Source organism: Haliaeetus albicilla, chromosome 18 (assembly GCF_947461875.1).
Source record: "Haliaeetus albicilla chromosome 18, bHalAlb1.1, whole genome shotgun sequence".
Lineage (NCBI taxonomy): Eukaryota > Metazoa > Chordata > Aves > Accipitriformes > Accipitridae > Haliaeetus > Haliaeetus albicilla.
The window spans coordinates 30574813-30600352 of NC_091500.1; the positions used below are offsets into that span (position 1 = coordinate 30574813).

Below are 25540 nucleotides of genomic sequence, written 5' to 3' on the forward strand. Positions count from 1 at the left end.
GACCGATGCAGAGCCCCGGGGCCGGAGGCCCGGCGGGCTCCAGGCGGCAGCGCCGCGATGGCACCGAGCCTGGTCCGGCCCGGGGCGATGCCCGGAAGGGGGAACGGGGCGGGACCGGGGGTGGCGCGGCCGCCCCCGCAGGCCAGTAGTACCGGGTGGCCCAGCGGTCTTTGCACCGGAGCCGCTCCCGAGCCCGCGGCCGCGCTAATTAATCATTGACAGTGGCGCCGCGGGCAGGGCCAAGGTCGGTCCGGAGCCGCTCAGCCGCCGCGGCACCCCGGTTGCGCTCCCGGTGTCAGTGTCGGTGCCCGAGGATGTGGCTGTACCTGGCGGCGGTGCTGGTGGGGCTGTACCTGCTGCGGCGCTGGCACCGGGAGCGGCAGACGGTGCCGAGGCTCTCGGAGAAGTATGTCCTGATCACGGGCTGCGACAGCGGCTTCGGCAACCTGCTGGCAAAGCAGCTGGACGCCCGGGGGCTGCGGGTGCTGGCCGCCTGCCTGACCGGCACCGGGGCCTCCCAGCTGCGAGCGGCCACCTCGCCGCGGCTGCAGACCGTCCTCCTGGATGTCACCTCCAGCCAGAGCATCGCCGTCGCCACCGCCTGGGTCCGGGAGCGTGTGGGCGACCGAGGTAGGACGGGGCGGCCGCCCTCGTCAGCCCTGCCGCGGCTCTGCCAACCCGTGCCGGCACAGCCATTGCTGGAGCAGGGGCAGGGGAGCAGCCCCCGTCACCCCATCCCCTCTGTCCAGGGCTCTGGGGGCTGGTGAACAACGCAGGGACTGCCATCCCGACCGCCCCTAATGAGTGGCTGACCAAGGACGACTTTGTCAAGGTGCTGGACGTCAACCTGGTTGGCCTCGTCGAGGTGACGCTGAGCCTCCTGCCCCTGGTGCGGCAAGCGCGGGGCCGGGTGGTCAACGTGGCCAGTGTGATGGGCCGTGTCTCCTTTTTCGGCGGGGGGTACTGCATGTCCAAGTATGGCGTGGAGGCCTTCTCCGACAGCCTCCGGTAAGTCCTAAGTCCGGCGCGGCAGACACCGCCCCTGATTTCCCAGTTTGCTTTTCCGGGCTTTGGCTGGCAGCGCCTCTGTCTGTCAAACCCCTTCCTCATGCAACCGCAAGCAAGCGCAGGTTGAGTTTGTTTAAGCTGCTGCCGAAGCATGAGAGGAGGGGCTGCAGGGATGCTTAATACATGGACCTGATGTCGGGACACCTTGTGCCACAGCTACAGCACTTGGGTCCCACAGGAGTGATCTCCTGCCTGGGGGGGACCCTGCCTGCAGCTGGCAGCCTCTGCTCCGCTTTCAGCCAAGCTCATGCAGAGGTAGCCTGGGGTAAGGGAAGGCAAAGAACTTGGCAGAGCTTTGACTTCATTCCCCTGCCTGATGACTTCCCAGCAGCAGGGAAGCTGTGGGTGGCCACGCTGGCTGGTACTGCCAGCCCTGGCAGTGAGCATCTCCTATCGGACTTGGCCCCTGTACTGGATCCTGCGGGCAATGGCCCCGAGGTTTGCTTTGGCCTGGTCCCATCCAGACTCAGCAGACGTTTGCTCACATGCCGCCTTGGACGTGTACCAGGCTGGCGTAGGGTCCATTGGGGTGGTCAGGCTCCCCATCAAACTTCCAGTACAAGGCTGCCGTGCGTCCTGCGCGAGAACCAGTGCCCATGCGCAGCCCGTGCTGGCGGACGGCGGATGCATTCAGGTGCTGCTCCCGTGTCCCCTGGGGCTTGATCCCTTCCAGGCTTGAGATGCGCAGCTTCGGGGTGAAGGTCAGCGTGATTGAGCCAGGCTACTTCAAGACGATGATCACCAACACCGAGCTCCTGGAGAATAATTTTCTTTCCATCTGGGAGAAGCTCCCGGAGGAAATCAAAGCAAGTTACGGGGAGAATTACTTGAAGCAGTGTAAGTACCTCACCTAAAGGTTAAGCAAATCTGTTTCTCTCCTGACACAAGGCACATTCCTGGAGCCATGGGGTGTCCCACCACCCCGTCGTCCCACTGAGCCGTTCGGCTGTGTTCGGCTCGAGGGTCTAAGGCTAGCAGCCTGACCAGCGCTTTCTGCCTCTGCAGTTTTGGTAACACTCAGGAAGATGCAGAAGGGATACAACTCCAACCTGAGGCTGGTCACAGACTGCATGGAGCACGCGCTGACCAGCCGCTACCCTCGCACACGCTACTCTGCAGGCTGGGATGCCAAGCTGATCTACATCCCCCTCAGCTACCTGCCGTCAGCCCTCACAGATGTCATATTCACCTGGTTATCCCCCAAACCTGCCCGGAAAGCCTAAGGCAGGGAATTGGCATAGGCAGCTGACAGGCAGCAGCAGCCAGGGCCGGGCAGTGCAGGGTGGGACCCAGCATGGCCCACAGCCAAGCCCATGCCGATAGGTTCCTGAATTTTTAACACAATGTATGTTTCACACCTGCTGTCCTCTGTTAGCAGACCAGTTTGCTTCTGAATAAAGACAACTCCTCCTCCCTGCCTGGCAGAGCTTGGTTTCAGCCTCAGCTGGGGTGGCGGCACCGAGGCCATGTCCCTGCTCCTCCAACGGCACCAGCACTGCCGCCGGCCGTGCAGTGCCATGCCGCAAGAGCTCTTGGGGTCTCTGGCTGTTCCCCTGAGTCCCTGCTCCATGCAGGCTCCAGCCCTCACAGCGGTGAGAGCTGCACTCACCCGAGCCAGCACTCCAGGAGTTAACATGTGAATAAAAACCAGACCCGTACAAACCTGGGCAGATTTCCCTCTGGGCAGAGGGCTGGGCAGCCTCTGGCGAGTCCTCCTCCTCCTCGGTGCCCCTCGGGCATCCCTGAGCAGCGCCTGCTTCTGTGCATGGCTCTGCAGACCTGCAGCGCCCAGTCAGCGAAGGCTGCCCCGCTCCAGCAAACCATGCCCAGGCACCGCTGTGGCTGCGGACACCAGGACGCCCCTTTGCCTGTGTCCAGGCTCACCCCAGCAGCTTTGCTGCCTTCTTGTGCAGGGCCCGTCCCGGGGTGAGGGGACAAAGCTGCTGTCCCCCACCAGACCAAAGCCGGGCAAGTGCTGCACAGCCGGCGAGAGGGAGAAGTCCAAGGCCAGGTGCTGCCAACCGTGTCTGGAGAGCAGCCAAACCCTGCTCCGTGCGGCAGCTGGATCCACCCTGCCAGCACAAACAGCCATTAAAAGCCAAAGTAGAGCTCCAGGCACACGGATCTGTGTGAGGCGAAGCCATGAACTGCAAGTGAGAGATGCAAAACTTTCTTCAGGTGCTGCTGCTGCAATCCTGCCTCTCCTCCAATGTGCCCCAGAGCAACCCCGGTACCTGGCTCTCCCACCAGTGCTGCCCAATGCATGGGCTGGGGCTGGTCCTCCATGCCGGCCTCTGTATATATGGCACAAGTGCGGACTGTGCAGAAGGCTGTTGCTAAGCCAGTGCCCGAGGATGTGGCTGTACCTGGCGGGGCTGTACCTGCTGTGGCGCTGGGACCAGGAGCGGCAGACGGTGCCGAGGCTCTCGGAGAAGTATGTCCTGATCACAGGCTGCGACAGCAGCTTTGGCAACCTGCTGGCACGGCAGCTGGACGCCCGGGGGCTGCGGGTGCTGGCCGCCTGCCTGACCGGCACCGGGGCCTCCCAGCTGCGAGCGGCCACCTCGCCGCGGCTGCAGACCGTCCTCCTGGATGTCACCTCCAGCCAGAGCATCGCCGTCGCCACCGCCTGGGTCCGGGAGCGTGTGGGCGACCGAGGTAGGATGGGGCGGCTGCCCCCGTCGGCCCTGCCGCGGCTCTGCCAACCCGTGCCGGCACAGCCATTGCTGGAGCAGGGGCAGGGGAGCAGCCCCCGTCACCCCATCCCCTCTGTCCAGGGCTCTGGGAGCTGGTGAACAACGCAGGGACTGCCATCCCGACCGCCCCTAATGAGTGGCTGACCAAGGACGACTTTGTCAAGGTGCTGGACGTCAACCTGGTTGGCCTCATTGAGGTGATGTTGAGCCTTCTACCCCTGGTGCGGCAAGTGCGGGGCTGGGTGGTCAGCATGGCCAGCATGACAGGCCGTGTCTCCTTTTTCGGTGGGGGGTACTGCATGTCCAAGTATGGCATGGAGACCTTCTCTGACAGCCTCTGGTACAGCAGTGGCAGCCACCAGCAGCCCCCTGTGCTCCCCTATGCCAGGGCTTGTACAACAGCTGGGTGTGCATTGGCAGGTGCAGGCATGCTGGGCAGCTCTGCCCCACTTTCCCCAAGCAGGGTTTTATGTCGCACCCAGTTACATCCTTCCCTATACAGCAGAGCAGCAGTGAGCCGAGGCAGGAGCTTGTGAAATACCAATATGGTTGCCCACAGATTGGGAAACCAGGGCACTGCTAGAGCAACAGTTGTGCAACCAGAGAAAGGGTTTTGAGAAAGCCTTGAGCAAGGAGAGGGCTCCCCTGCACCCTCCCAGGGGACAATGGGGTTCCCAGAGGGGGTCACGGGCTCCCCCTTGCCCTGCGTGGCTCAGTTCTGCCCCCCCCAGCCCCATCTCGGCTCGGGACAGCAGCTCCATCTGCGAGGCTGACAGCCCATCCCTCGCCAGGCGTGAGATGTGCCCCTTCGGGGTGCAGATCTCCATCATTAAACCTGGTGGCTTCTGGACAGGGATGACTGACCCTGTAACGGTGGTGAAGGGCTTCAAGCACTTCTGGGAGCAGCTCCCAGCAGAGACCCAGGCAGCCTACGGCCACCATTACCCGGAGACCTGTGAGTACATCCCCGTGTGGCCCCAGCACTCCCTGGTGACTCCACCACCGCCAGCGTGCTGGGCCAGGCTGACCCCCCCCTCTGCCCACACAGATGCCAAAAGCAGCGTCCTGCTGCACCGCCTGAGCAGCTCCTGCCCGTTGTCACCAGCATCATGGCACACACGCTGCTCACCTGCTTCCCCCACAGCCGCTACGCGGCCGGCTGGGAAGCCCGGCTCACCCTTCTGCCGCTCAGCTACTGCCCAGCCTGGCTCACCGACGATGCCATCGGCTTCTTCCTGCCCATCCCAGCCAGAGGGATGGATGCCCGCGTGCCCCTGAAGATGGCCACCAGACCGGGGATGTGGACGCAGCACCCACAGGCACCCGCTTGCCTCAAGCCCCTGTTAACTTGCTCAATAAAGCTGGTGCAAAGCGAGGGGCTGCCCGCGGTGAACCTCAGCCTCGGACGTGTCCAGGACCCGCTTGGCCACCGTGGTGGGTGACCCGCTGTGCCGGGGCAGCTGTGATGCCGGTGGGGTCCCTGCCAGCCCGTGGGGTCCCTGCCAGCCTGTGGCAGGACCCCAACTGCAACCTGTGCCCAGAGTAACCATGTTCCCTGGGGATGTCTGAGCTGCAGAGCAGGATCGTCTCTGCCCCTGCAGCCCTTTGAGGGTCTGGTGGCTGCACCGGGGGATCCAGCTCATCCTCACAGTCGGAGGCAGGGGCCAGTGGGCACCTACCGGTATGGCTGATCGCGCCTGGAGGGCTGTCACAGGCACCAGCGGTGCCCTGGCTCCCCATCGCTGCCTCATGCTGGAGGGATGCTGCTGCCCCGGGACATGGTTAAAGATGTTTTTCCGAGCTGGGCATGTGGGTGGCGATTCATGTATCGTTCATACCTCTAATTAAGGGCTGATTAGTGATGACTAGCTGAGGGTTAGGTCCCTGAGGTTGTGCACTTGCCTGCAGGACAAGAGCAATGTTAGCAGCAGCCCCACTCCCACCAGCATCACACCGCTCCCGCACGCGCAGAGACCGAGCCCACATGAGACCAAGACACCACAGGGCTGCAATGGAGCTCAGGGGGACAAGGAGCTTCGGCAGGATGGAAGGCTGCATGTAGGGCCCTTGTGCAAGCTGCATTACAGCTTACTGAGCTGTCTCCCCAGCCAAGAAAGCTTTCCTAAGTGCTTTGCTCAGCTTAGCAAATCAGTTAGACGTCCCCAGCAGCCCCCACACATCACGTTTCAGGCCCACGTGTCCCCAAAGGGCCGGGCTGCAGCATGCTGAGTTGCCAGGAGGTGACATGGGGGCCTTGACCCCTGCACCCACATCCCTTGGCTGCCTGGGGAGGGTGGGAGAATGGCAGATCCCCAGTGCTGCCGCTGCCTGGAGCCCACCTCACTCCAGGTCTGTGCTGCCCCCTGACTTCTCAGTGGGGTCGGACTGGCAGCAGCCAGGAGGGACCCAGTGCCCATATTTTAGCCCAGAGCGAAGCACTGGCAGGTAGAGGAGGAACCGGCCAGGCCCCGGGGGTACCATTATCAGCCCCTCCTCTTTGCTTTCCTGCGCCCCATCCATCCGACCCCTGATCCACTGGCCTCCAAAGGACCCACTCGGGTTGAAGTGGCCACTTTGCAGAGAAGAAACTGCCTTTTCCCACTTATCTCCAGACAAAGGGGAGACCTGGACCCTTAGGGAGGTTGGGGGCTCCTGGGCACATTTGGGTGCCAAAAGCCTTGGAGCACCCTGAACATCGCAGCAGGGATGGGGCAAAGGGGCTGAGCCACTGGCCCTGCTCCCCATGGCTTGGCTGGCTTGGAAATGCAATCGGCTCCCAGACCTCACTGTCCCCACCGGGACTGGCAGCCCCCGTGCAAATCCCGACTGCACCCAGGTCGTTCTCGATCCTGGAGATTGGTGTGGAATTTTCCTGTCCTGTTAAATGGAAACAGAATGGCATCCCTGCCTCCTAGGGAGGTAAAGCCCACGCAGCCCCTTGGGCAGCAGAATGGCCCTTCACAGCCCCCCCCCACACCCCCATCCTGCGGCCGAGCCAAAACGCGCCCCGTTGTGCTCAGGGCAAGCACAGAGCTGCAGAGTTCCTGTTTGCAACCCGGGGCCTCGGTCCCGCTGGGGCTGGGTACCTGCGTGCGGGTCACCAGCGCTGGGCTTGTTGTTGTGAGACCCGACTTATCAGTGCCCTCGTGCTTCCCCACTCCGGCCGTGCCTTCCTTCCGAGCCGATTGTTGATCACAAAGTCTTGTCTGCACTCGAAAAGGAGATTTCCTGCAATTGTTTTGCAGGACTTGCAGCCTGATGCAAAATTTTCTGCCTATCAGCCCCCTCCCCAGTGCCGGGGCAAGGCTCAAGCCCCCTCCCTTCCCCTGCAAAACTGCCAGGCAATCACGGCTCAATGATTAATTGCTGCCTGGCCAGAGGTGTTTCTGTGGCGATAGCCATCTGCCATCAACTCCTGCGACAGCTTGGAGCAACGGGCAGCGCTGACCTGGCAGAAATGTTCAGCTTTCAGCCCTTTTCCCTGCAAAGGAAACCCTGAGCTCGTGCTGGCATTGTGTGAGCATCAGGGACAGTCAATGGCATGATCGCCTTAACCCACCCTAACCCCTTGGGACTCCCAGAGCTGGGGAAGGACCCGGCTCAGCTGGGTCCATCCCAGAGGATGCATTTTCCCCTCCTGCCCACACTCACAGCAGGACCCGGGCAGGATCCAGCTCCTGAGAGCAGTGGGGCTGCAGCAGCCAGGTCCTGTGGGGGTGACAGTGGAGGGGAGCTGCCCGGGGGAGCCGCGGGGACCCCCGCTCTATCCCCAGGCACCTGCGGCTCCCACATCGACACCTGCCCAGGGCCTCCCCGTGCCTGTCCCCAGCCCTGCAGCAAAATCAAATGGGAGCTGAGCCCCGGGGCTGGAAATCAAGTCAAATGTCACCCGCGCTGGGCTGTCTCAGGATATCAGACCACGATGGTCATTTCCTGCTGGGAAGCAGCCAACAAGCCCACCCCGAGCTCCGCGCCACCGCAACTCTGCTTTCCCAGAGGCGTGCAAGCCGCCGAGCTGAGAGGATCACCACGCTCCCTGAGCAGCCCCTCTGCGCAGCCTTTGGCTCTGCTGCTGGTGAGCCAACACCTCTCCCTCCCTGCCCGCATCCGTCTCTCCCCTCTCCCACCAGCATCTCTCAGGACCTGCAGCTTGGTGAGGGTGGGAGGTCAAGGAGCCTTGGGGATGGGGGGACTCCAGCCCTGGGGGCTTGCTCTCCTCTCCTCCACGGTTTTGGGAGTGGGTGGGTGACAGCCGTTTGCTCGTGTGGGGGATGCCAGGCTGCTGCGCTCCCTGGCTTGCTGGGCTCCGAGTGCCGCGGAGGTGCCCTGGTGGCACGGCACACTCCTCTGGCTTTCCCAGGTGAACGGCTGGTCTTGTGAGCTCTTCCAGTGGCCCGAGGCTGGATGGGGTTGGCAGCGTCTTCGCCACATGGATGCAGCTGTGCTGGGATCAGAGCTCTCACACTTGGGGCAATAAAAGGATGTTAAGGTCAACTATATTTCCCTTAAGTTTATAATTTTGTCACCTACTTGGAAGTCCCAACGGCTCCCAGCAACGCAGCTGCAGGATGGGCAGAGTGAGGGCAGCTGCTTGGGTTTATGAAGTGACCGCACACCGAGGGCTCGGGTGGGGGTCAGGGGCTTTCCCGCTAGCACAGAGTCAAGTAGATGTGGTCACCGGTGCGTTTAATTGTCCGGGTGCCTGTCTGTGCCCCAGCCACCTCGCAGCCAGTTGCTGCATGCAAGGGCAGAGTGGCAGAGCTGGCGTCGGGATTCCTACAGGCTCTGTGGTGGCAGGACCTGAGCTCCGGAGGTTTCAGGGGACAGCACGAGCCTCAGCGGGGGGAGCTCCCACCTGAAGGTTGCTGCATTCCCAGGTCATCAGCTCCATTTCTGCAGTGACTGATGTTGCCAAGCCTCAGGGCTGGCATGTGCTCTCACCTGTCCTTCATCCCTCCCCTCCGTTGGTCCCCACCCCAGCACTGCCTGTCCCTGGTCCCCGGCCCTGGCTGACCTGGCTGTGGGACAGCCACCACCTGGGAGCATGTGTGGGTGTGCGGGCAGCTGCTGTTTGTGGCTTGCATTTTGTCTAGGACATGGAGTTATCTGTTGTGGGTACAGCATCTTTTGAGAGTTGATGTAGGAAGTCACCATAGCAGTAAAAACTGGATTAAAAAAAATACAGAAAAGTACTTTCAGTGCCTCCTGTGAGGACTGAGCTCTGACAGGAGAGATCGGCTGTTTCTCTGTACTTTCAAGCTGTCTGGCTCAGTGCAGTTGCTGAGCCACAACTCAGTGCTTTCCCCTTCCTTGCAGCTACCAGGATGGCTGAGGCGACCACTGCCCCCACTGAGACACACACTCTCCTGAATGAGTATGGGGACTACCACAACTGGTCTGAGCTGTTCCACCTCCTGAACTACACCTACACCTTCTGCGAGTTCAGCCTGGATGAGAATGTCAAGCGGGTGATCCTCTTCATCCTTTACCTGGTTATCTTCGTGGTGGGCTTGGTGGAGAACCTCCTTGTCATCTGGGTCAACTGGCAGACACGGGGCAACAAGAGCTTGGTCAACCTCTACATCATCAACATGGCCATTGCTGACCTCGGAGTGCTGCTCTCACTGCCCATTTGGATGCTGGAGGTGATGCTGGATTATACCTGGCTCTGGGGCAGCTTCCTCTGCCGCTTCACACACTACTTCTACTTTGCCAACATGTACGCCAGCATCTTCTTCCTCACCTGCCTGAGCGTGGATCGCTACGTGTCCCTGACCAGCTCCTCTCTCTTCTGGCGTAAGCACCAGCACCGCGCACGCCGCGTCATCTGCGCCTGCAGTTGGGTCTTGGCAGCAACGATCCCATTCCTGGAGGTTGCTCACATGCAGCTGGTCAATACTGGAGAGCCCATCTGCATCTTCATGGCCCCCTTCGAGACCTATGATGAGTGGGCGCTGGCAGTCAGCTTGGCCACCACCACCATTGGGTTCCTAATCCCCTTCCCCATCATCACCGTTTTCAACATCCTGACAGCCAGGTTCATCAAGCGCACCAAGCCGGAGAGCAGAAAGCACTGTCTGCTCATCTACGCCTATATCGTCGTGTTCCTCATCAGCTGGCTGCCCTTCCACATCATGCTTACTCTGCTCACCCTCGATGGCAACCACATCATCCTCCACTGCACATTTGCCCACTTCCTCTACTTCTTCTACGACATCATAGACTGCTTCACCCTGCTCCACTGTGTGATTAACCCAATCCTCTACAACTTCCTGAGCAAAAACTTCCGCAGCAAGCTCATCTCCGCTGTGGTTAAGTACATCCCCAAAGACCAAGGCAGCCAGAAGGGCGCAGACAATTCCTCCTCCACCACACAGCACTCCATAGTCATCACAAAGGACAATAACCCTCCCAATTAAGGGGGATCGGACTCTCCCACTCATCATTGGCAAGTGGTTGTGGAGGGGCGGCAGCTCCCTGCACTCACTGAGGTCAGTAAGATTGTTTTTCCTGGTGATAAGCAGACACTTTGCTTTTAAAAAACACTTCTTGGCTGGCCACCTCCTGTGCTCTGAAGGCAGGGCAGGGTGCCAAATGTGAAATGAGATGGTGCGGGGAGCTACAGACATCTTGCTTCTGATGTGCTGCTGTATCAGATCTATTTAGCTAAAGAAAGAATAAGAGAAAGAGATATTTCCTGTTTTCCAAAAGAAAAGCAGTAATAAAGTGCATGACTCTACCCAGAACTCTGAACACAAATCCAGCCCCTGGGACCCCACCCCTGTACTGCCCCAAGCCACGGGACTGGGGGCACACAATCCTTTCCCTTCACAAATTTTTCTGCAGCCCCCAACTGTCACTTATACACAAGCCCTGGATACACCGAGCTGCAGAGGTGTCCAGTGAATGCTGCCCCTCTGCCTTGATGCCGTCCAAGCAGGAGAGAGGAAATTAACTCCTTTGAAACACAAACCTCTCCTCCCCGTGCCTAGCAAACAGCTCAAAGCCTGATTTTACAGAAGTGAAGGCAATGTGATGCGGAGGGGCTGAGCATGACACAGGCCTGAGCTTGAAGGAGGGGAGGAACGATTTGAGATCAGCAGCTCGTTGAGAGCAATTTTGCAAACCCAGCAGTAAATTAGCGATGGTTAAAACTGTGTTTGACGGGGCACAGTTGCTTCCAAATGTGACCAGTGGCAGCCGAGGTGGGGTTCCCAGTTTGTGTTTTGCAGCATGACCCATTCCATTAAACCCAGCCTCCTTTAGAGCATCTCCTGGCAGGTTTCTAAGGCCACTGGGTGCATTTCTAAATGTTGGCAGACTCTGGCAGACCTTCACGCACGCTCCCTTTCAATCAGTCGCACTGAAGCACGCCCCGTGGGAACACGTACACATGCAGAAATCCTCGGAGCTGAAGCGCAGGCTGGGCTTTTGGCTGTGTAAGAAACTGGAGCATCCGGAGAAAGTTCATCGTTGTCTGGATTCTGCTAAGTCACATGCTGCAGGTCAAGCCCTTGGCAGGGGAAGGTGAAAGAGCGACAGTCACTGGAAGGGAGTCCATAAATCTACCAAAGGCCTTGAGCTGCTCAAGAAACACATATTAAAAAAGGAAAGCATAAGCAAATCTAGGGACAGGATGCTTGCAGCAGAGAGCAGTGGGTGGGGAGCAGGATGTCCCGGGCTGTGGCAGAAGCCCACGACCAGGGGTTAACATGGACGCTCAGTTATCACGGGACTGGCTGGGAACGGCTCTGCTATTTACAGGGGTCCTGTGGCAGCATAAATCACTAAATACTTCAGGGCTCCTTGTGCGCAGGGACGTTCCTTCTTACTACCAGGGGATACCAGCGTTGACAGAAAAAGCCAAATTCATCATCTCTTACACAGAAAGACTTTGTACTGCAGCTGGGGAAGAAGCCAGTCCCCTCAGACACAACAGTACCCTGTTCAGGGAAGCAACTGGTGGCAGTTCCTTTTCCTTAATTATGTTACTTGCATGTAGTTTCACAACTTGTGAGTGTAGAGCCACTTAGACTGCAAGCTCTCAGGGACAGAGGGTGTCCTTCGGGATCTGCACCAACACAGGACCTCACTGCCTTCATCCCCGTGACCCTCCTGGGCACAACACGCACAGTGAAGCCGAGCAGCCCCAAAACAAGCCGGCGAACACGAAGGCAGCTTCACGCTGACACAACCCACAGCTCTGATCCTCAATCTTCCCTAAGGCTTCCTTTTGCTAATACCCTGCCATTTTCAATGAAGAAATGGAAGATAAGTACACAATAACAAGACACTTGATGCGTGGCGTAACCAGGACAACAATATATTCAATATCGTTACTTAAACATGTAAAATTTGATATTTGACCTATTAAACTTTTTTTTTTAAACTCTCCTAATGTATCTGCAACTTTGTTCATAGGCCTCAGGGCCAAAGTGACCTCAGGTAAAGCCTCATACAGCCCCACACAGTGATGTGGGCTTGAAACCCAGCTAGTCCTTTACCTGGGTCCCTCGGTCTTCCTTTAAAGCTTTCACCACCCCATAGGGTAAACTGGCCCAGCCACCGCCTCCTTTACCCCCGGGCCACCCACCCAGCTTGAATTTCCAGTGCCCACTGCTGGTCACTGGCTCGGCAACAGTGACCTGTCCCACCAGGTGAGCTCTCCCCAGAGCAGCTCTGCCCAAGCTGCTCCAGTGGCAATGGAGACTGGCAGCCCCAGCCGACAGCAATGCCCAGCAGGCCAGTCGCCCTAACCCTGAAGCGAGAAGGAAGCCTCGCTGCTGGAGAAAAATTAAAGTGGCTCTTTAAAAAAACCCCAGCAGCATTTGCCCACTGATCTGTCTTGCCAGCCAACAGCTCCAAGCCTGCGAAGGTCCAGGTCTCAGTGAAACACAGCACTGGCAGCACAGAAAGGGCTTACCAAGGAACACAACCCCCCAGAATTTCCTAAATGGTTTCTAACAAGGGCTCTGCTCCCAACCTGCTGTGGAAACAGCCTGCAGAAATGCCAGAGTCCATTCTCCTCTCGCTGCTCCGGGTGCTGGAGGAGGCGGTGAGGAAGAGGCCCCGGCTGCCTGGACTCATGCCACAAATCCTGCAGAGCACAGCACAGGAGCAGGATACCAGGAACGGCTCATGTGCTTTCCCAGGCACCCCTGAAGAGACAGAAATGCCAATCTGCACATTTAAAGAAACAAGTTTTATAAAGAAGCAAGGTACAAGAGGTCAACATTTTCCATTTTATTATTCTAAATAAAAACCACACTTTGTGCTGAACAATGGAGTATAAAAGAACCCGATGTACAACGATTTTAGACATCTACTATTTGGGGGGGAAGTTTACAAAATATACAAAACTTTACAGCAAATAGATAGTAAACACTTAAATATCAGGAGGTCAGTACCTACTATTAACTTAACAAAAAGGTTAGACAGCAATTCAACTCTTTTTCTTTCTTCTGCTTAATTATTCTGATAAGAGACCTGGATCCTTTGAGAAAGGGGAGAATCAAACTGAACTTTGAGTTTTAGAAATCTGAATAAGACCAGTCTTGAAGCACTGCCTTTTGGAGGGGGATTTTATGTCAGGGTTTCCTGTGAGGACCTGCAACCCAGTCGCTCTTCGCAAATGCCGCCGGCACAGCTCACGGCGAAGCATTTCCCCTCTGCTTTCCCCTCTTGTACCCCGAAGATCCCAAAGCACTTTGCGAACATGAGTTAAACCTCACAGCTGCCCCAGGAGAGGTAGGTAAGTGTTGTCCCCACATTCACAGAGGGGAGGTGAGGTCAGGAGGCGAATAGGCTTGCCAAAGGCTGCACTGCGAGTCAGTGGTGGAGCGGCAACAGATCCGGGCACGGAATTTCGGCCCTGGCTGCCCCGATGCTGCAAACAGCGCTTGGCCTCCAACAAGGAGCTGTGCGGGGCTGCACCGCCGGCACGCACACAGCCCCATGCCGCTGGCCAGGAGCCCCTGCCGTCACCAGGTGCCGTCACCGGGTGCCTCCACCGTGATGCAGCCGGGTCAGAGCTACGGCTCCTCGGGGCAGCGCAGCCCATGGGGGACTCGGGATGAGCCCACCACTCCGGCCGACCCTACCCTCCCCAGCCACACAGCTTTCTGGAGGAACACTGGAGCTCCCAGCCAGGCTGGCTGGAGTCGGGGACAGCCATGCCGCCGAGGGGACAGGGACAACAGAGCCCTGATGCTGGCTGCAGGCTTGGAGAGGCCCAGAACCCTCCCAGGGGAAGGAGTGCTCAGGTCTCTGACCCCTCTTGGGAAAAATCCCTCCAAGGAGGAGTAGTGGCACGAGGCCAGGCCAGCACAGGAGCGCTGCAGGTCCAGATCTGTCCCGGCATCCCCTCTGCAGATGGGACTCGCTGCTGATCTTGAGATGTTTCATGTGGGACTGATTCATTATAACACAGGAAAGAATCCAAGACACAGAAACGCCAGGGACCCGAGTGCTCTCCCCATCCCCACAACCAAAAACAACTGGCAGCAAAGGGGGTGGGCTTTTGCTTTCCCGTCCCTGTGGACACAGGGTGGGCTTGCTTTGCCCATTAGTGTTTCAGTGTAAAAGCTTCTCTTTTTGGTTTATGTGCACAAAAGGCTTTTGCTTCACAGCTTAGCTAGATACGGGGCTGCAGACACTACCACACAGCAGCACCCCAACCCATCCAAAAGCTCATCACAGCTTCTGGGACGTTTTAGGAGGGTCTGGAGGCTTTAAGGACTTGGCTCTCCCAAGCCTCGTCTGCCCCCCTCACATCCTTCATAGCAATCTCCAGGGCAGAGCAGGTCAGCTGTTCCTGTCTACCAGCCCATCTTGCCACCACCAGGACAATGAAAGAAACCCTGTAACTCAAAGAGCTCCTCAGAGGAGCCTCCAGTGGACTGCCATCAACTCCCACACTTTCCTAGAGCACCATGCGTTCTCAAAATGATTTTTTTTTTTAAACTTAACAACACTAAGCTAAACATGGCTCTGCAGACCAGCTAGAGATCACAGACCGTGGCCTGGCAGCTGACCAGTACCATGAGACCAGAGTTTGGAAACCAGAGCTCCAGTGGCAGATGCAGCACAGCCTGGCTTGCCCCAGGGTTGGCGATTACTGCGGTGCCTCTCTTCCTCTGAAAACAGGCTCCAGGCACCAAAATAAGGACAAGTCCAGTTTAACACCCCCCAAGGTGATGTCAGCTGGCCCCAAATTTGGCCAATATTACAGGGACTGGGGAAAGGACACAAACTCCCAATGGCCTCTCGTTCCTCCTCAGCAAGGTCCATTCCTCCCACCCCACCTCCGTGCAGCGGGGTCGGACTCAGGTACTGCAGGTCCACAGGGTGACTGAGGATGATACAAGCTCAGGACGAAGGAGCTGCCTGGGAAGGGTCATTAGGTCCAGCCAGGGCTCAGCACTGACTCTTTTCTCTTCCCCCGTCACAGCAAGTCTGGACCTGGACCAGGAGGTGCCGCGGTGGAAACGCAGCTTTACAAGCAAACCACAGGGATAGAAGGATGGATGGAGCTGAAGGGCAGGGGCTTCCAGCAGCTGCACACCTCTGCACCCTCCAGCTCCCCTCTCCCCAGGACGCAAACTCCTCCTGCTCCCAACAGCAATGCGCCCAGCCGATGGGGAGACGTGCTCTGCAAAGCCCAGGGGACATTACAGCGCCACTACCCCTCAGCACACACATCCCTGCTTCCCGCTCCCCAGTGCTGCTTCCCACAGCCCCTCGGCAGACACAGCGGCACTGAGCCACCCCCCACTTCTTACATTGCTACAGAGCTCGTTTCACAGGACTGTGATGGGGACGGGGCTAAAGGTAAGTTTGCTTGCAACGAGGAAGGCTGTAACAGGACTAAACTGACCTGACCAGGTCCAGTAACTGGTACAGAACAGGAAAGGATGGAGGCTGTCATTTCCCTAGGACACTAAACATCAATATTCACCAAGCACTTTGCATCTCCCACACGCTTTGCAGGTATGAGCCAGCAATCTTCACCACACTCCCGGGAGGTAGGTAGGTACCACAAGTGTTACCACCCTCATTTTACAGATGAGGAAACTGAGGCAAAGAGGTGAAGTGACTTGCCCAAGGCCACAGCGGAACGGGGGAAGCAACCCCCAGGAATTCCTAGCTCACCAACCACACATTCAGCCCATGCCTCTCCTCTGTTGCGGGTTGTCCCTTCAAGAGGAGGAGAAAGCGGGATGAGTTTACAGGGTTTGCAAATCACTAGTTTTGTTTTGTAACAGCATATCTTTACAGAAGCGCAGGAGCCAATTTACTACGACTGTGGCTTGAAAGCCCTGAGCGCTTCCTGTTTGTGAGGTAGAATGAGTTACCTAAGGGCAGTCATAACTCATGCTGCGGCATCGGAAATATTTGTTCCTCTCCACCTCTGCCCCACAGCAGGATAACATGGGAAAAAGCCGATCCCCACCCTTCCTGGTGTAAACACTGCCGGCATGGGGCTGACCTCGCCAGTGCAGCCGGGAGAGCCCACCGCGCCGAGGAGCCCCCAGTGCACATGCGACGCGCGTCCAGGAGAGGCTGAGCTGAGGTTCACATCAGCTGCTATTGCTGCTGGCTCCCAGAGCTGCTCTGCCGCAGCCCCCAGACGGCGCCTGCTGAATTTACGGCAGGATTCAACAAAAGATGAATGAACTCACATCGCACTAACAACATCCTGCAACACACATTTGCCACGAGACTTGTCCGGGATGCAGTGAGCCACGACGGCAACCACAGGAGGGGGCTATCCCTTCAGCAGAGAGAAGAGTCCTCAAAGGTACCTTCCTGGGAGTTAAGGCAACAGCTTCATCACATCTTGTCTTGCTGGGATCCACACAGCCGCAGCGACGCCGCTCTCTGGCAGCCAGCGCTTCCAGCAACTGGCAGCCCTGGGACACACCGTGCTGGCAGAGCATGATGTGCATGGCTGCCGGCGGCAGAGGAGAGCTGAGGAGAGGTCAGCACGCTCTCGATGGCCAACTGCAGGGCAGCAGAAGTTAGGCATGACCGTGCCATCACAATATATCTCCCAAGGAGCAGTCAACCCCACAACACGAACCTGCTTCCCCTGCCCTCTCCAGGTCAGCGACTCCTCTTGACAGCTCCCCCTGCTCACGCATCCACCTCTTTCCTTCCACGCAGCTGACCCGCTGCTCGGGCTCTTCAGAGAGGTGGTGTCACCCCTTCATCTCCTCCTTCGGAGATGGGGTCTCGGGGCATGAGCGAGCGGCATGTCATGGGCATGGCAGAGAAACTGCCAGCCACATTCCCGGCTCAGGCAGGGCTCCCAGAGACCAGTGGCACTGCCTGGGAAATACCCTTGCGAGCGACAATCACCCTCCTACTCATTTACCGCCAGGTATCCCTCCTCATTTGCATGTGCACACTCACATGCTGCTTGCTCATCTCCCCTGCAACAGAGCAACGACTTCCAAAGCTGATTCTGTGACACGGACTTTGCTTATCTCCTTGCAATAGCAGCAGAACCCCAGTGATGCCCAGAATGAGTCTGTTTTTCCTTTTTTCTTTTTTGTTTTTCCTTTTCTTCAAGTCCAGCACCATCCTGCTCTGGCTCTGTCCCTCTCTACTGAGGTCAGGTGTGAAAAATCTTAGCAGCATCAGTTTGTGGACAAGCTCAAACTGAGAGTTAGCCTAGTCAAGTGGGCTAAAAGGTTAAAAAAAAAATAATCTAGATTCCAAACCTAGTGAGAAATGCTAAAAACACAGAACTCGATGGCCTCTAACAGGACCAGAGGTAAGTAAACACGACAGACTTCTTGGAAACAGTGATGTAGCTTACGTGCTGTTAATTTGTACAATGCCACCAATCTAAAAAGCCCTAGCAAGGCCAAAAAGAAATTTAAAAAAATAGAAAAGGAGGATTCCATCCATGATGCCTGACCATTAAATAAAATAAACGACATTTTTTCCACAGCTTCTGTAATTAGCATTTGCTCCTTTGCTGGCCCTGCCCTGCCTCACCCCATCAGCTGTCCGTGTTTTTCTCCGCATCTTTGGAATGGATGATATACATGAAAGTCTGTTCGATGGTGAAGTCCGGGGGGAGGCTGCCTTTGTGCACGCCTATGTGCTTGCTCATGAGGTTGAGCGTGGAGCTGTAATGCCCACACACAGTACAGCGGTACATGAGGGCTCCCGAGTGGGTCCGCAGGTGGCACTTAATGGTGGAGCGGCCGCGGAAGAACTTGTGGCACACCTTGCACTGGTAGGGCTTTTCTCCAGTGTGGATCCTTCTGTGATAGTTGAATTCACTGGTGTGAGCAAACCGCTTCCCGCAGACCTTGCAGCTGTACTTGCTGTTGCCTGGCTGGTTTTGCAGCGCCAAGTCTTCGCTCAGGAACTCGTCCGGCAGCTTCCTCTTCTGCAGGCCCTGATGCTGGAGACGGTCTCGAAAGCTGGGTCGGATGTCCAGGCTGCCCCCACACTTGTGCTGGCTGACGTGGTAACGATACGCTGCTTCCAGCTTGAAGCTCTGGCCACAGAAGTGGCAGCGGAAGAGAGCCTCCTCCATGTTCTGGTGAACAGCCAAGTGCTTCTCCAGGAGGTGCCGATCCACAAAGCTGTTGGCACAAACAGAGCAGGAGAAGACTGAGATCCCCAAGTGAGACAGGGTGTGCCACATCAGGCTGCAGAGACTGAGGTGCCTCTGGTCACACACGCCGCACGTCTGGCTTTTCAAGTTCACGTGGTCCAGGATATGGTTGCGGACGGTGTGGAAATCTTTGGCCAAAGGCTTCCCACAGGCAGCGCATGCCAGGTCTGAGCCAGGCCCTCCCCCAAACATGGTGATCTTCCCTGGCAGCGGGTCACTGGGGTGGACGATGATGTTGTTGTCAAAGACCCCTTCTCGTCGGTGGAGGGTCAGCTGCCACTGGGTGAAGAACTTGGTCTCGCACATGTCGCAAGAGAATAGAAAGATGCCGATGTGGGACAAAACATGAGTGACCCTGGAGTTCCGGTCCTGGAAGTGGGTTTCACAGACCTTGCAGTTCCCGGTGAGCAGATCAACGTGATCTCTCGCGTGCTGGCGGATCAGCTGGATGTTGGGCTCCAAGACCTTCTTGCACACCTGGCAGGGCATTGCCTTGCTATCCCGGCTGTCGTTCTCAAAGGCCAGCTCTTCTTCACTGTCATCGCTCAGCTCAATAACTTCTTCTGATGGGCCCAGTTCTTCACTGGCATCTTCGAAATGCAGTTCATCCTCGCCCAAATCCTCCAGCTGAAGCTCATCCATCTGCCCAAAACCTTGCTCTTTGGAGTGGTCACTGTTGCTGGGACAGGAGTTACTCCCCGTGGAGATGTCCACGGAAGGATCAGCTGTGAAGAAGCCACCCTTGCCGTAGTCACCATTGCTCTGGACCTTGTACTGCTGGCAGGAGCTTGCGGTGGTTTGAACAACGATGTTCACACCGCCCAGGCTGGGCTGGGTCGCCATACTTGCGGCAGGAGCGAACTGCCCTTGATCCGATTCCTGTTCTGTCTTGGGAGGCTGCTGCGGATGCATCAGGGGAAGAGTCTGGTTGGCTTCACTCACGGTATTCCTGTCATCCTCTTTGTAGCTGCCTGCCACTTCCCCATGTAAGATGTAATTCCGTTCAGGGCCAAAATGTTCCCCGCCACTCCGGATTTCACCCAAAGAATGGCTCTGCTCCGAGGAGGTGCTGCTCAGAGGACCTGATCGGCCTTCACTCATGGACAGGGAGGGTTGCTTTGTGATGGCTGAGCTCTCCAAGTCAGGGAAGGTTGAATGGCAGGCCTTCAGCAGATCTTCCATGCCCAGCCGCTCTGCTACCTCATAAATGACGCCGACATTGATCAGGTCTGTGAAGAGCTCCGAGGTGTACACAAAGCTAAGGATCTTCTCAAAGTTGGCCGGCGTGATGAAATCCACTACATAGGTCCTAGCAGCATCCAGCCCCGTGTTCAGAAAGAGGTTCTGGAAGTAGCCTGCAGCACAGGCCAGAACAGCCTTATGTGCAGCAAATGAGCGGGTGCCCACCAAAATGGTGACGTCGCACATGGTCTCGGAGAGCCTGCACTTGTTGAGTTCCTTCAGCAGGTTGTTGGGGTGATTGGTGCTGTGCAACTTGATCCTCATGCCCATCTTAGCAGCTGCTTAAGAGTCCCTCTCCTGGTCAGCTTCTTCTTCACGCATTCATCAGCTTCATGAGCAGGAGGTGCTTGGCATCCAGAAACTGGCAGGGCAAGGGGCTCTGGGGAGAGGAAAATGCAAAAAATGTTAATACCTTAACAACCAAAGAGACATCATTCTAATTGTATCTCAAATTTTCCACTTTCCTGACAAGCAATAGAGAAGCAGCAGCGTAGCTGCTTAGATGGAGATTGACTAAAACCCATCTTGTAAGTTCAAAGACTGACTCTTTGGGAAGCAACGGGAAAGACGCACAAAGGGAAAGGCACAAACAGAAAAAATAAAGCCATTTACTCTACCAGTGACAGCCTGAAGCTCCCGCTTCTATCTGGGCACGGACAGAGGTCCCTCTGCCTCGCAGCTCCACTCAGTTCTGAAACTGAGCCCCAGCCGGTGCCTGTTACGGAGACATTCCTCCTCTCCCCGAGCCAGGGATAACACTCCTGTCTGGAGGGCTGAAATTCAGGCTCTACACGCTAGTTGGCTTTGCCTCCGGGTCTCCTCCAGCCACCACCGCTTCATACCTTTGCTTCAGATTACTCCCATACCCACACGGTAACTTTCGGTTTCCAGGTAGGATCTCATTTCGGATTCTCCCCTGCATGCCAGCTGCTCTGGTTCCCTTGGGATTTCTCCTCTGCTACACCAGTATTTGCAGCACCTTTCAGTGCTCTGAGCCAGGTGGTTTGTGCAATATTCCCAGGCTGCCACTGGACACCTGGCTGATGTCACTGGCAATTCCCACCTGAGCTCATCCCTCCAGCTTGTCCCACTGCCTTTGTCACCCTGTCCCACTCCCGAGTGCTCAGCCAGCTCTCAGTCCACCCGGGGACTTGACGAACTTACCCCGGGGAGCTCTATCCCTAATCCCCGTCCTTTGAGCAACGACCCCAGATGCCAGTGGAGAGACTGGGGAGTTTGCAGGAGGCGGAAGGGGACTGGGCTGCCTTCTGCCCCAGCTCCAGGGAAAGGCCAAATGGAGCTGGGGACAGGCTGTCCTCCCCTGGGACGCCAAGGGATGAAGGCAGGGACGGCCCCTGCCCGAGAAGGCAACGGGGAAGCACGACTCACAGCTGGAGAGAATGAGGATGGCCGGGGAAGGTTCCGGAGGGGAAACGCTCACCAGCCCAGAAACCGCCAGGACGTGGGCAATTCCTGCAGCATGGGGATCCCTGCGCGGGGGCGGGGGGGGCGGCCTGGGGACGGAACAGGAGGGAAAAGAGACGGAGAAGGGAAGGGGGGGACCGGGGGGCGCAGGGACAGGAGGCGGCCCCGGAGGGTGAGGAGGGGCGGGCAGGCCCCGCTGCCTGCAGGCAGGCAGGAGAGGCTCCCTTCTCTGCGGGGGGGGGGCAGAGAATCCCGGACCTGGCCCAGAAGAACATGGAGCAACGGGGGGGGGGAGGTGGGCAGGGCCCCGCGGGGGGCTGGAGGAGCCACGCGGGACAGCGGGGAGCTGGGGGGGGGGGCCACGGGGGGGGTAACGAGGGGCCCACAGGGACGCGGGGGGGGAGCCAAAGCGGAGGGGGGGGGCTCTGGTGGGACCCCGGGGGGGGGGGCAGGAAGGGACCCCCGAGGGGAAGCACGGGGAACAGCGAGAGGCCCGTGGCGGGTCCGCGCGGGGCCCATCGCGGGGCGGGGGGAGGTGGGGGGCGGCGCGGGGCCCCCGGGACTGCGGGCGGGGCAGCAGCCGGCGGCCGGCGGGGCTGCGGGCCGGCGGCGGTCCTTACCTGCCCGGCGCCCCGCACCATCCCGGCTCGGCTCACACAAAGGCGCCGACCCGCCCTCCGTCCGCCCCGGCCGCCGCCGGAGCCGCCTTCCGCCCGCCCGCGCGCGCGGCGGGGCCACAGCGCCCCCCCCGCGGCCCGGAGGGGAACTGCGGGCGGGGGGGGACGGGGGGACGGGACACGGCGACGGCAACGGCACCGGCACCGGCAGGGGCGGGCACGGGCACGGACACGGACACGGGCGGACACGAACACGGACATGGGCACGGGTGGACATGGACACGGGCACCGGCATGGGCACCGGCATGGGCACGGGCGGACACGGGCACGGGGACAGACATGGGCACGGACACGGGCGGACACGAACACGGACATGGGCACGGGCATGGGCACAGGCGGACACAGGCACAGGCACGGACATGGGCACGGACACGGGCGGACACGAACACGGACATGGGCACGGGCATGGGCACAGGCGGACACGAACACGGACATGGGCACAGGCATGGGCACAGGCGGACACAGGCACAGGCACGGACATGGGCACAGACACGGGCGGACACGAACACGGACATGGGCACGGGCATGGGCACAGGCGGACACGGACACAGGCACAGGCACGGACATGGACATGGACATGGACATGGACATGGGCACGGGCACGGGCACAGACACGGACACAGACACGGGCGGACACGGGCACGGGCACCAGCACAGACACAGATACGGGCACAGGCATGGGCAAGGGTGGATACGGGCATGGGCACGGGCACGGACACGGGCGGATACGGACACGGACATGGGCACGGACACGGGTGGACACGGACATGGGCACGGGCACTAACACGGACACGGGCATATGCACGGCCACGGGCACATGCACGGCCACGGGCACGGACACGGACATGGGCACGGGCAACAGGCACGGGCGGACACGGGCACGGGCACACATGGGCACGGACACGGGCACCTCTTCGTTTCGCGGGCAGGTGTGGGGCAGGGGCAGGTCGCTGCAGCCCAAGAGCACACGGCCCCCCGCCCCGGCCCCGCCGCCCCGGCCCCGGCCCCGTGGGCTGTCCCGGGCGTGCAGCGCCGAGCACGCCGGGTCGCAGCGCGGCGCAGCCAAGAGACAGAGACGGTCGGGGCGCGTGTCCCGCCGAGGCACGGGTGGATGTATACAGGTGTACGTAACCGGCCGGACGGTACAGGTACGGGTGCGTGTACGCGGGTGTTCGGAACGGCCCAGCTGCCGCCGGGGCCGGGGGGCGCGTGCAGGGACACGCGTGCGTGGGTCGGAACGGCGGCAGCGCTGCCCCGGCGGCTCCCACCACGGCTCCGCGGCGGCGGAGCCCGGGAAGCACACACACACACACACACACACACCCCCCCGCCGGTACCGCCGGTACCGCCGTCCCCGGTGGCGGTGCCTCGCCCGCGGGACACAGGGCACGGCCCAGGCCGGTCCCCGTGGCGGGTTGGGGGGGGGGGGCCGTGGGGGCGCGCCCCGTCCAGCCCCGCCGGCTCGGGCCGCGGCTCACGCCGCCCGCGGCGGGGCCCCGCCGGCCGCGGGGGGTCCCGGGGAGCACCGGTCGGACGGGCCGCCGCTCCCCCGCCCCGCCGGCCGCCCGGCCTCCGCCGCCCTCTTCCCCATGAGCCCCACGAAGAAGTCGTGCATGTCCCCTGCGGAGAGACCCGCCGTCAGCGCCGCGGGGCCCGGCTGCGGCGCCGGGACCGGGACCGGGACCGGGACCGGGCGGGACTTACGCTTCTGCGGAGCCGCGGGGGGACCTGCAAGAGACCGAAGCGGGTGAGCGGCGCCGGCGGGGCGGGGGCCGGGCCGGGCGGGACCGGACGGACCGACCCTCCGCAGCCCACCCTGCCCTCGCCCCCCTCGCCCCCGGTCCTCACCGGCGTTCTCCTCCCGCAGCAGCTGCAGCACGGCGGCGTAGGCGGCCCCGGGGCTGCCGCGGGCTCTCCAGGGCAGCGGCTCCGGGCCGGGCATCCCCTGCGGGAAGCGAAGCGGGTGAGCGGGGAGGGGAGCTCTGGGGTTCCCGGGAGGTCCGCCCGCCGCCTACCACCCCCGCCCCGACGGCCGTACCTGTGCGGGGGGCGCGGGGCCCGGCGGGGCGGCGGGGGGGCGGCGGGCGAGGGCGAGCGGCAGCGCCAGGACGAGCAGCGTCACCAGCGCCGGGCGGCTCCTCATCCTCGGGGTGGGGGGCCTGGGGGCAGCGGTCAGCGGCGGAGCGGCGGGGCCCCGGGGCCGCCCCGAGCCAGCGCCCCCTCCGCGGGGCGGCCCGGGACGAGCCCGGGACCGGGCCAAGCGCTGGGGAGGGAAAGCAGCGACACGGGAGACGGGGGGGGGCCCACCCGTGTCTGCGGTCAGAGGAACCGCACCGCTTCCCGGGGTCGGCGGGGAGTGGGCGGTAAATTCCTCCCCCAGCTGCGGGCTGGCAGCACTCTGCCAGCGTCTTGGGCAGGGGGGGCTGCAGCCGAGGGCTGCCTTACAGGGGTGCGGGGGGGGCACGCTATGGGGGATGCATCGCAGAGGTGCGGGGGGACATGGCTCCACTGTGGGCCTGGGGGTCCCGTGCCACCGCTCGTGCCTGTGGTGCCGTGTTTGCACGGTCACACACCAGCCGGACCGTGCAAAGACCCACACAAGGGCGAGTACGGGCACACCGAGCTCACATAGGCAGGCTCGGACTCACCTTCACCCCTATTAGCACACACACGTGTCCCCTGACACATGCACTGGCACATACACGCTTGCTGACAGACAGATCCCAGACCCAGACTTGCTTCCAGAGCCCCCCCCAAGCCCTCTCCGAATTCAAGCAGCATCTTCGCCTTGTCTCTCTTCCCGGCCCATGCCCTCCCCAGTGCCTTCACCAACTTTCCTCTCCTCCCTTCTGCCTTCTCCCAGCCCGAACTGGGTGAGGATGGGATGCGGCAGCCCCCCAGGAACCCCAGGAAGCCCTCAGGGCCGGGTGCCGCAGGGGCACAGACCTGCTGAGCCCTCAGGTGTCTCCCAGTGCAGAGCTGGGGGAAGAGCGACCCTCACCGCTGGCGGCTGCAGAGCGGGAGACACGGCAAGGTGAGGTGGGCAATGGCTGCAGGCTGCAACGATGGCTCTCCCAGCGCAGGCTCAGCCAGGAGGCGAAGTACCGGGGTGCTGGCTGCTGTGCGGAGTTAAATAAGGGGCTCTGCCCATGGCATGGTGTGGGTGGGTGAGAGGAGAGCCGCCAATGGGGGCCGGGGGGGTGGTACCCCCACCTTGCAGCTTCACGCCCACGCAGGGACCGTGTCACCGACAGGCACCCGTTACACACACAGAGTCACACCGCGACACAAGCGCGCCCACGCAAGCACGCCAGCTCCCCACCGTGCCGCAGCGCCCTGTGGTAGGGGGCCAGCACACAGGCACCATGCCCACGCAGCCCCCGGCCCCTCCTTGTGCTGCAGGCATGGGGGACATGCACACCCGAGCACGATGCAGCCGTTGGCACGTGTGGGGACACATGTGGTGGGAGCAGTCCTGTCTGCCACACTGGCACAGTTGCTGGCGCTTGCTCTGCAGCTGGGCTTTGGGAGGTCTCGCACCACAGCATGGATCAGCCAGGCTCCCACCACACACACGCAATGCACACGCATGCACACACAATGCACACGCATGCACGTGCATGCACACATGTGTTCACCTGCATACACATAAAACTCCTCAACTGCACACGCAAGCACGCATGTGCCCATACACGCGCACACTCTCTCTGTACTGCACACCCTACCTGTCTCCCCCAGCCCCACTCTGGGGCTCCTGGCCTGCCCGGTCCGGTGCTGCCCACGGGGAGCCCTCCCGG

The 25540-nt window shown here is 60.1% G+C and overlaps 6 protein-coding genes across 7 annotated transcripts; 3 read left to right on the plus strand and 3 right to left on the minus strand.

Annotated features, from left to right (window-relative positions):
* The first annotated feature begins 137 nt into the window (after window positions 1–137).
* Window positions 138–2485, plus strand: LOC138689861 (retinol dehydrogenase 16-like). Its single transcript, XM_069806476.1, has 4 exons — window positions 138–630; window positions 750–1008; window positions 1742–1905; window positions 2074–2485. The coding sequence occupies exons 1-4, from the start codon at window positions 315–317 to the stop codon at window positions 2289–2291; spliced, it is 957 nt and encodes a 318-aa protein (XP_069662577.1). The 5' UTR covers window positions 138–314; the 3' UTR covers window positions 2292–2485.
* A 250-nt stretch (window positions 2486–2735) lies between these two features.
* Window positions 2736–5288, plus strand: LOC138689862 (retinol dehydrogenase 16-like). The gene is given in 5 exon segments (XM_069806479.1): window positions 2736–3726; window positions 3846–4104; window positions 4556–4719; window positions 4813–4848; window positions 4851–5288. Coding segments are annotated over 5 exon segments (1119 nt in total). The 5' UTR covers window positions 2736–3422; the 3' UTR covers window positions 5207–5288.
* Window positions 5289–7561: 2273 nt separating this feature from the next.
* Window positions 7562–12148, plus strand: GPR182 (G protein-coupled receptor 182). The gene is made up of 2 exons (XM_009918151.2): window positions 7562–7839; window positions 9081–12148. The coding sequence occupies exons 1-2, from the start codon at window positions 7611–7613 to the stop codon at window positions 10181–10183; spliced, it is 1332 nt and encodes a 443-aa protein (XP_009916453.2). The 5' UTR covers window positions 7562–7610; the 3' UTR covers window positions 10184–12148.
* An 844-nt stretch (window positions 12149–12992) lies between these two features.
* On the minus strand, window positions 12993–21798 carry ZBTB39 (zinc finger and BTB domain containing 39). The gene is made up of 2 exons (XM_069806455.1): window positions 21687–21798; window positions 12993–20020 (listed from the first exon to the last, which is right to left on the minus strand). Exon 2 carries the CDS (start codon window positions 19909–19911, stop codon window positions 17773–17775), a length of 2139 nt encoding a protein of 712 aa, XP_069662556.1. The 5' UTR covers window positions 19912–20020; window positions 21687–21798; the 3' UTR covers window positions 12993–17772.
* Window positions 21079–21978, minus strand: LOC138689884 (WAS/WASL-interacting protein family member 3-like). The gene has a single exon (XM_069806529.1). The coding sequence runs from the start codon at window positions 21976–21978 to the stop codon at window positions 21079–21081; it is 900 nt and encodes a 299-aa protein (XP_069662630.1).
* A 1088-nt stretch (window positions 21979–23066) lies between these two features.
* Window positions 23067–25236, minus strand: TAC3 (tachykinin precursor 3). Of its 2 annotated transcripts, XM_069806562.1 has the most exons (5): window positions 24690–25236; window positions 23782–23902; window positions 23592–23688; window positions 23448–23471; window positions 23067–23363 (listed from the first exon to the last, which is right to left on the minus strand). In XM_069806562.1, the coding sequence occupies exons 2-5, from the start codon at window positions 23884–23886 to the stop codon at window positions 23218–23220; spliced, it is 372 nt and encodes a 123-aa protein (XP_069662663.1). In that variant the 5' UTR covers window positions 23887–23902; window positions 24690–25236; the 3' UTR covers window positions 23067–23217. The 2 variants fall into 2 exon arrangements, with proteins under 2 accessions (XP_069662663.1, XP_069662662.1); XM_069806561.1 differs by having other exon boundaries at window positions 23067–23471.
* Between the last annotated feature and the right edge of the window lie 304 nt (window positions 25237–25540).

Coding starts and splice junctions, on each gene's coding strand:
- ZBTB39 (XM_069806455.1), bottom strand. CDS start 19,911: ATGGGCATGAGGATCAAGTTGCACAGCACCAATCACCCCAACAACCTG.
- GPR182 (XM_009918151.2), top strand. CDS start 7,611: ATGGGAGCTGAGCCCCGGGGCTGGAAATCAAGTCAAATGTCACCCGCG. Junction 7,840..9,080: donor AGCCTTTGGCTCTGCTGCTG/GTGAGCCAACAC, acceptor CCTTCCTTGCAG/CTACCAGGATGGCTGAGGCG.
- LOC138689861 (XM_069806476.1), top strand. CDS start 315: ATGTGGCTGTACCTGGCGGCGGTGCTGGTGGGGCTGTACCTGCTGCGG. Junction 1,009..1,741: donor GCCTTCTCCGACAGCCTCCG/GTAAGTCCTAAG, acceptor GATCCCTTCCAG/GCTTGAGATGCGCAGCTTCG. Junction 1,906..2,073: donor GGAGAATTACTTGAAGCAGT/GTAAGTACCTCA, acceptor CTGCCTCTGCAG/TTTTGGTAACACTCAGGAAG.
- LOC138689884 (XM_069806529.1), bottom strand. CDS start 21,978: ATGCCGGTGCCCGTGTCCATGTCCACCCGTGCCCATGTCCGTGTTCGT.
- TAC3 (XM_069806561.1), bottom strand. CDS start 23,886: ATGAGGAGCCGCCCGGCGCTGGTGACGCTGCTCGTCCTGGCGCTGCCG. Junction 23,689..23,781: donor GCCCCGCGCCCCCCGCACAG/GTACGGCCGTCG, acceptor CGCTTCCCGCAG/GGGATGCCCGGCCCGGAGCC. Junction 23,472..23,591: donor GCTGCGGGAGGAGAACGCCG/GTGAGGACCGGG, acceptor GGTCTCTTGCAG/GTCCCCCCGCGGCTCCGCAG.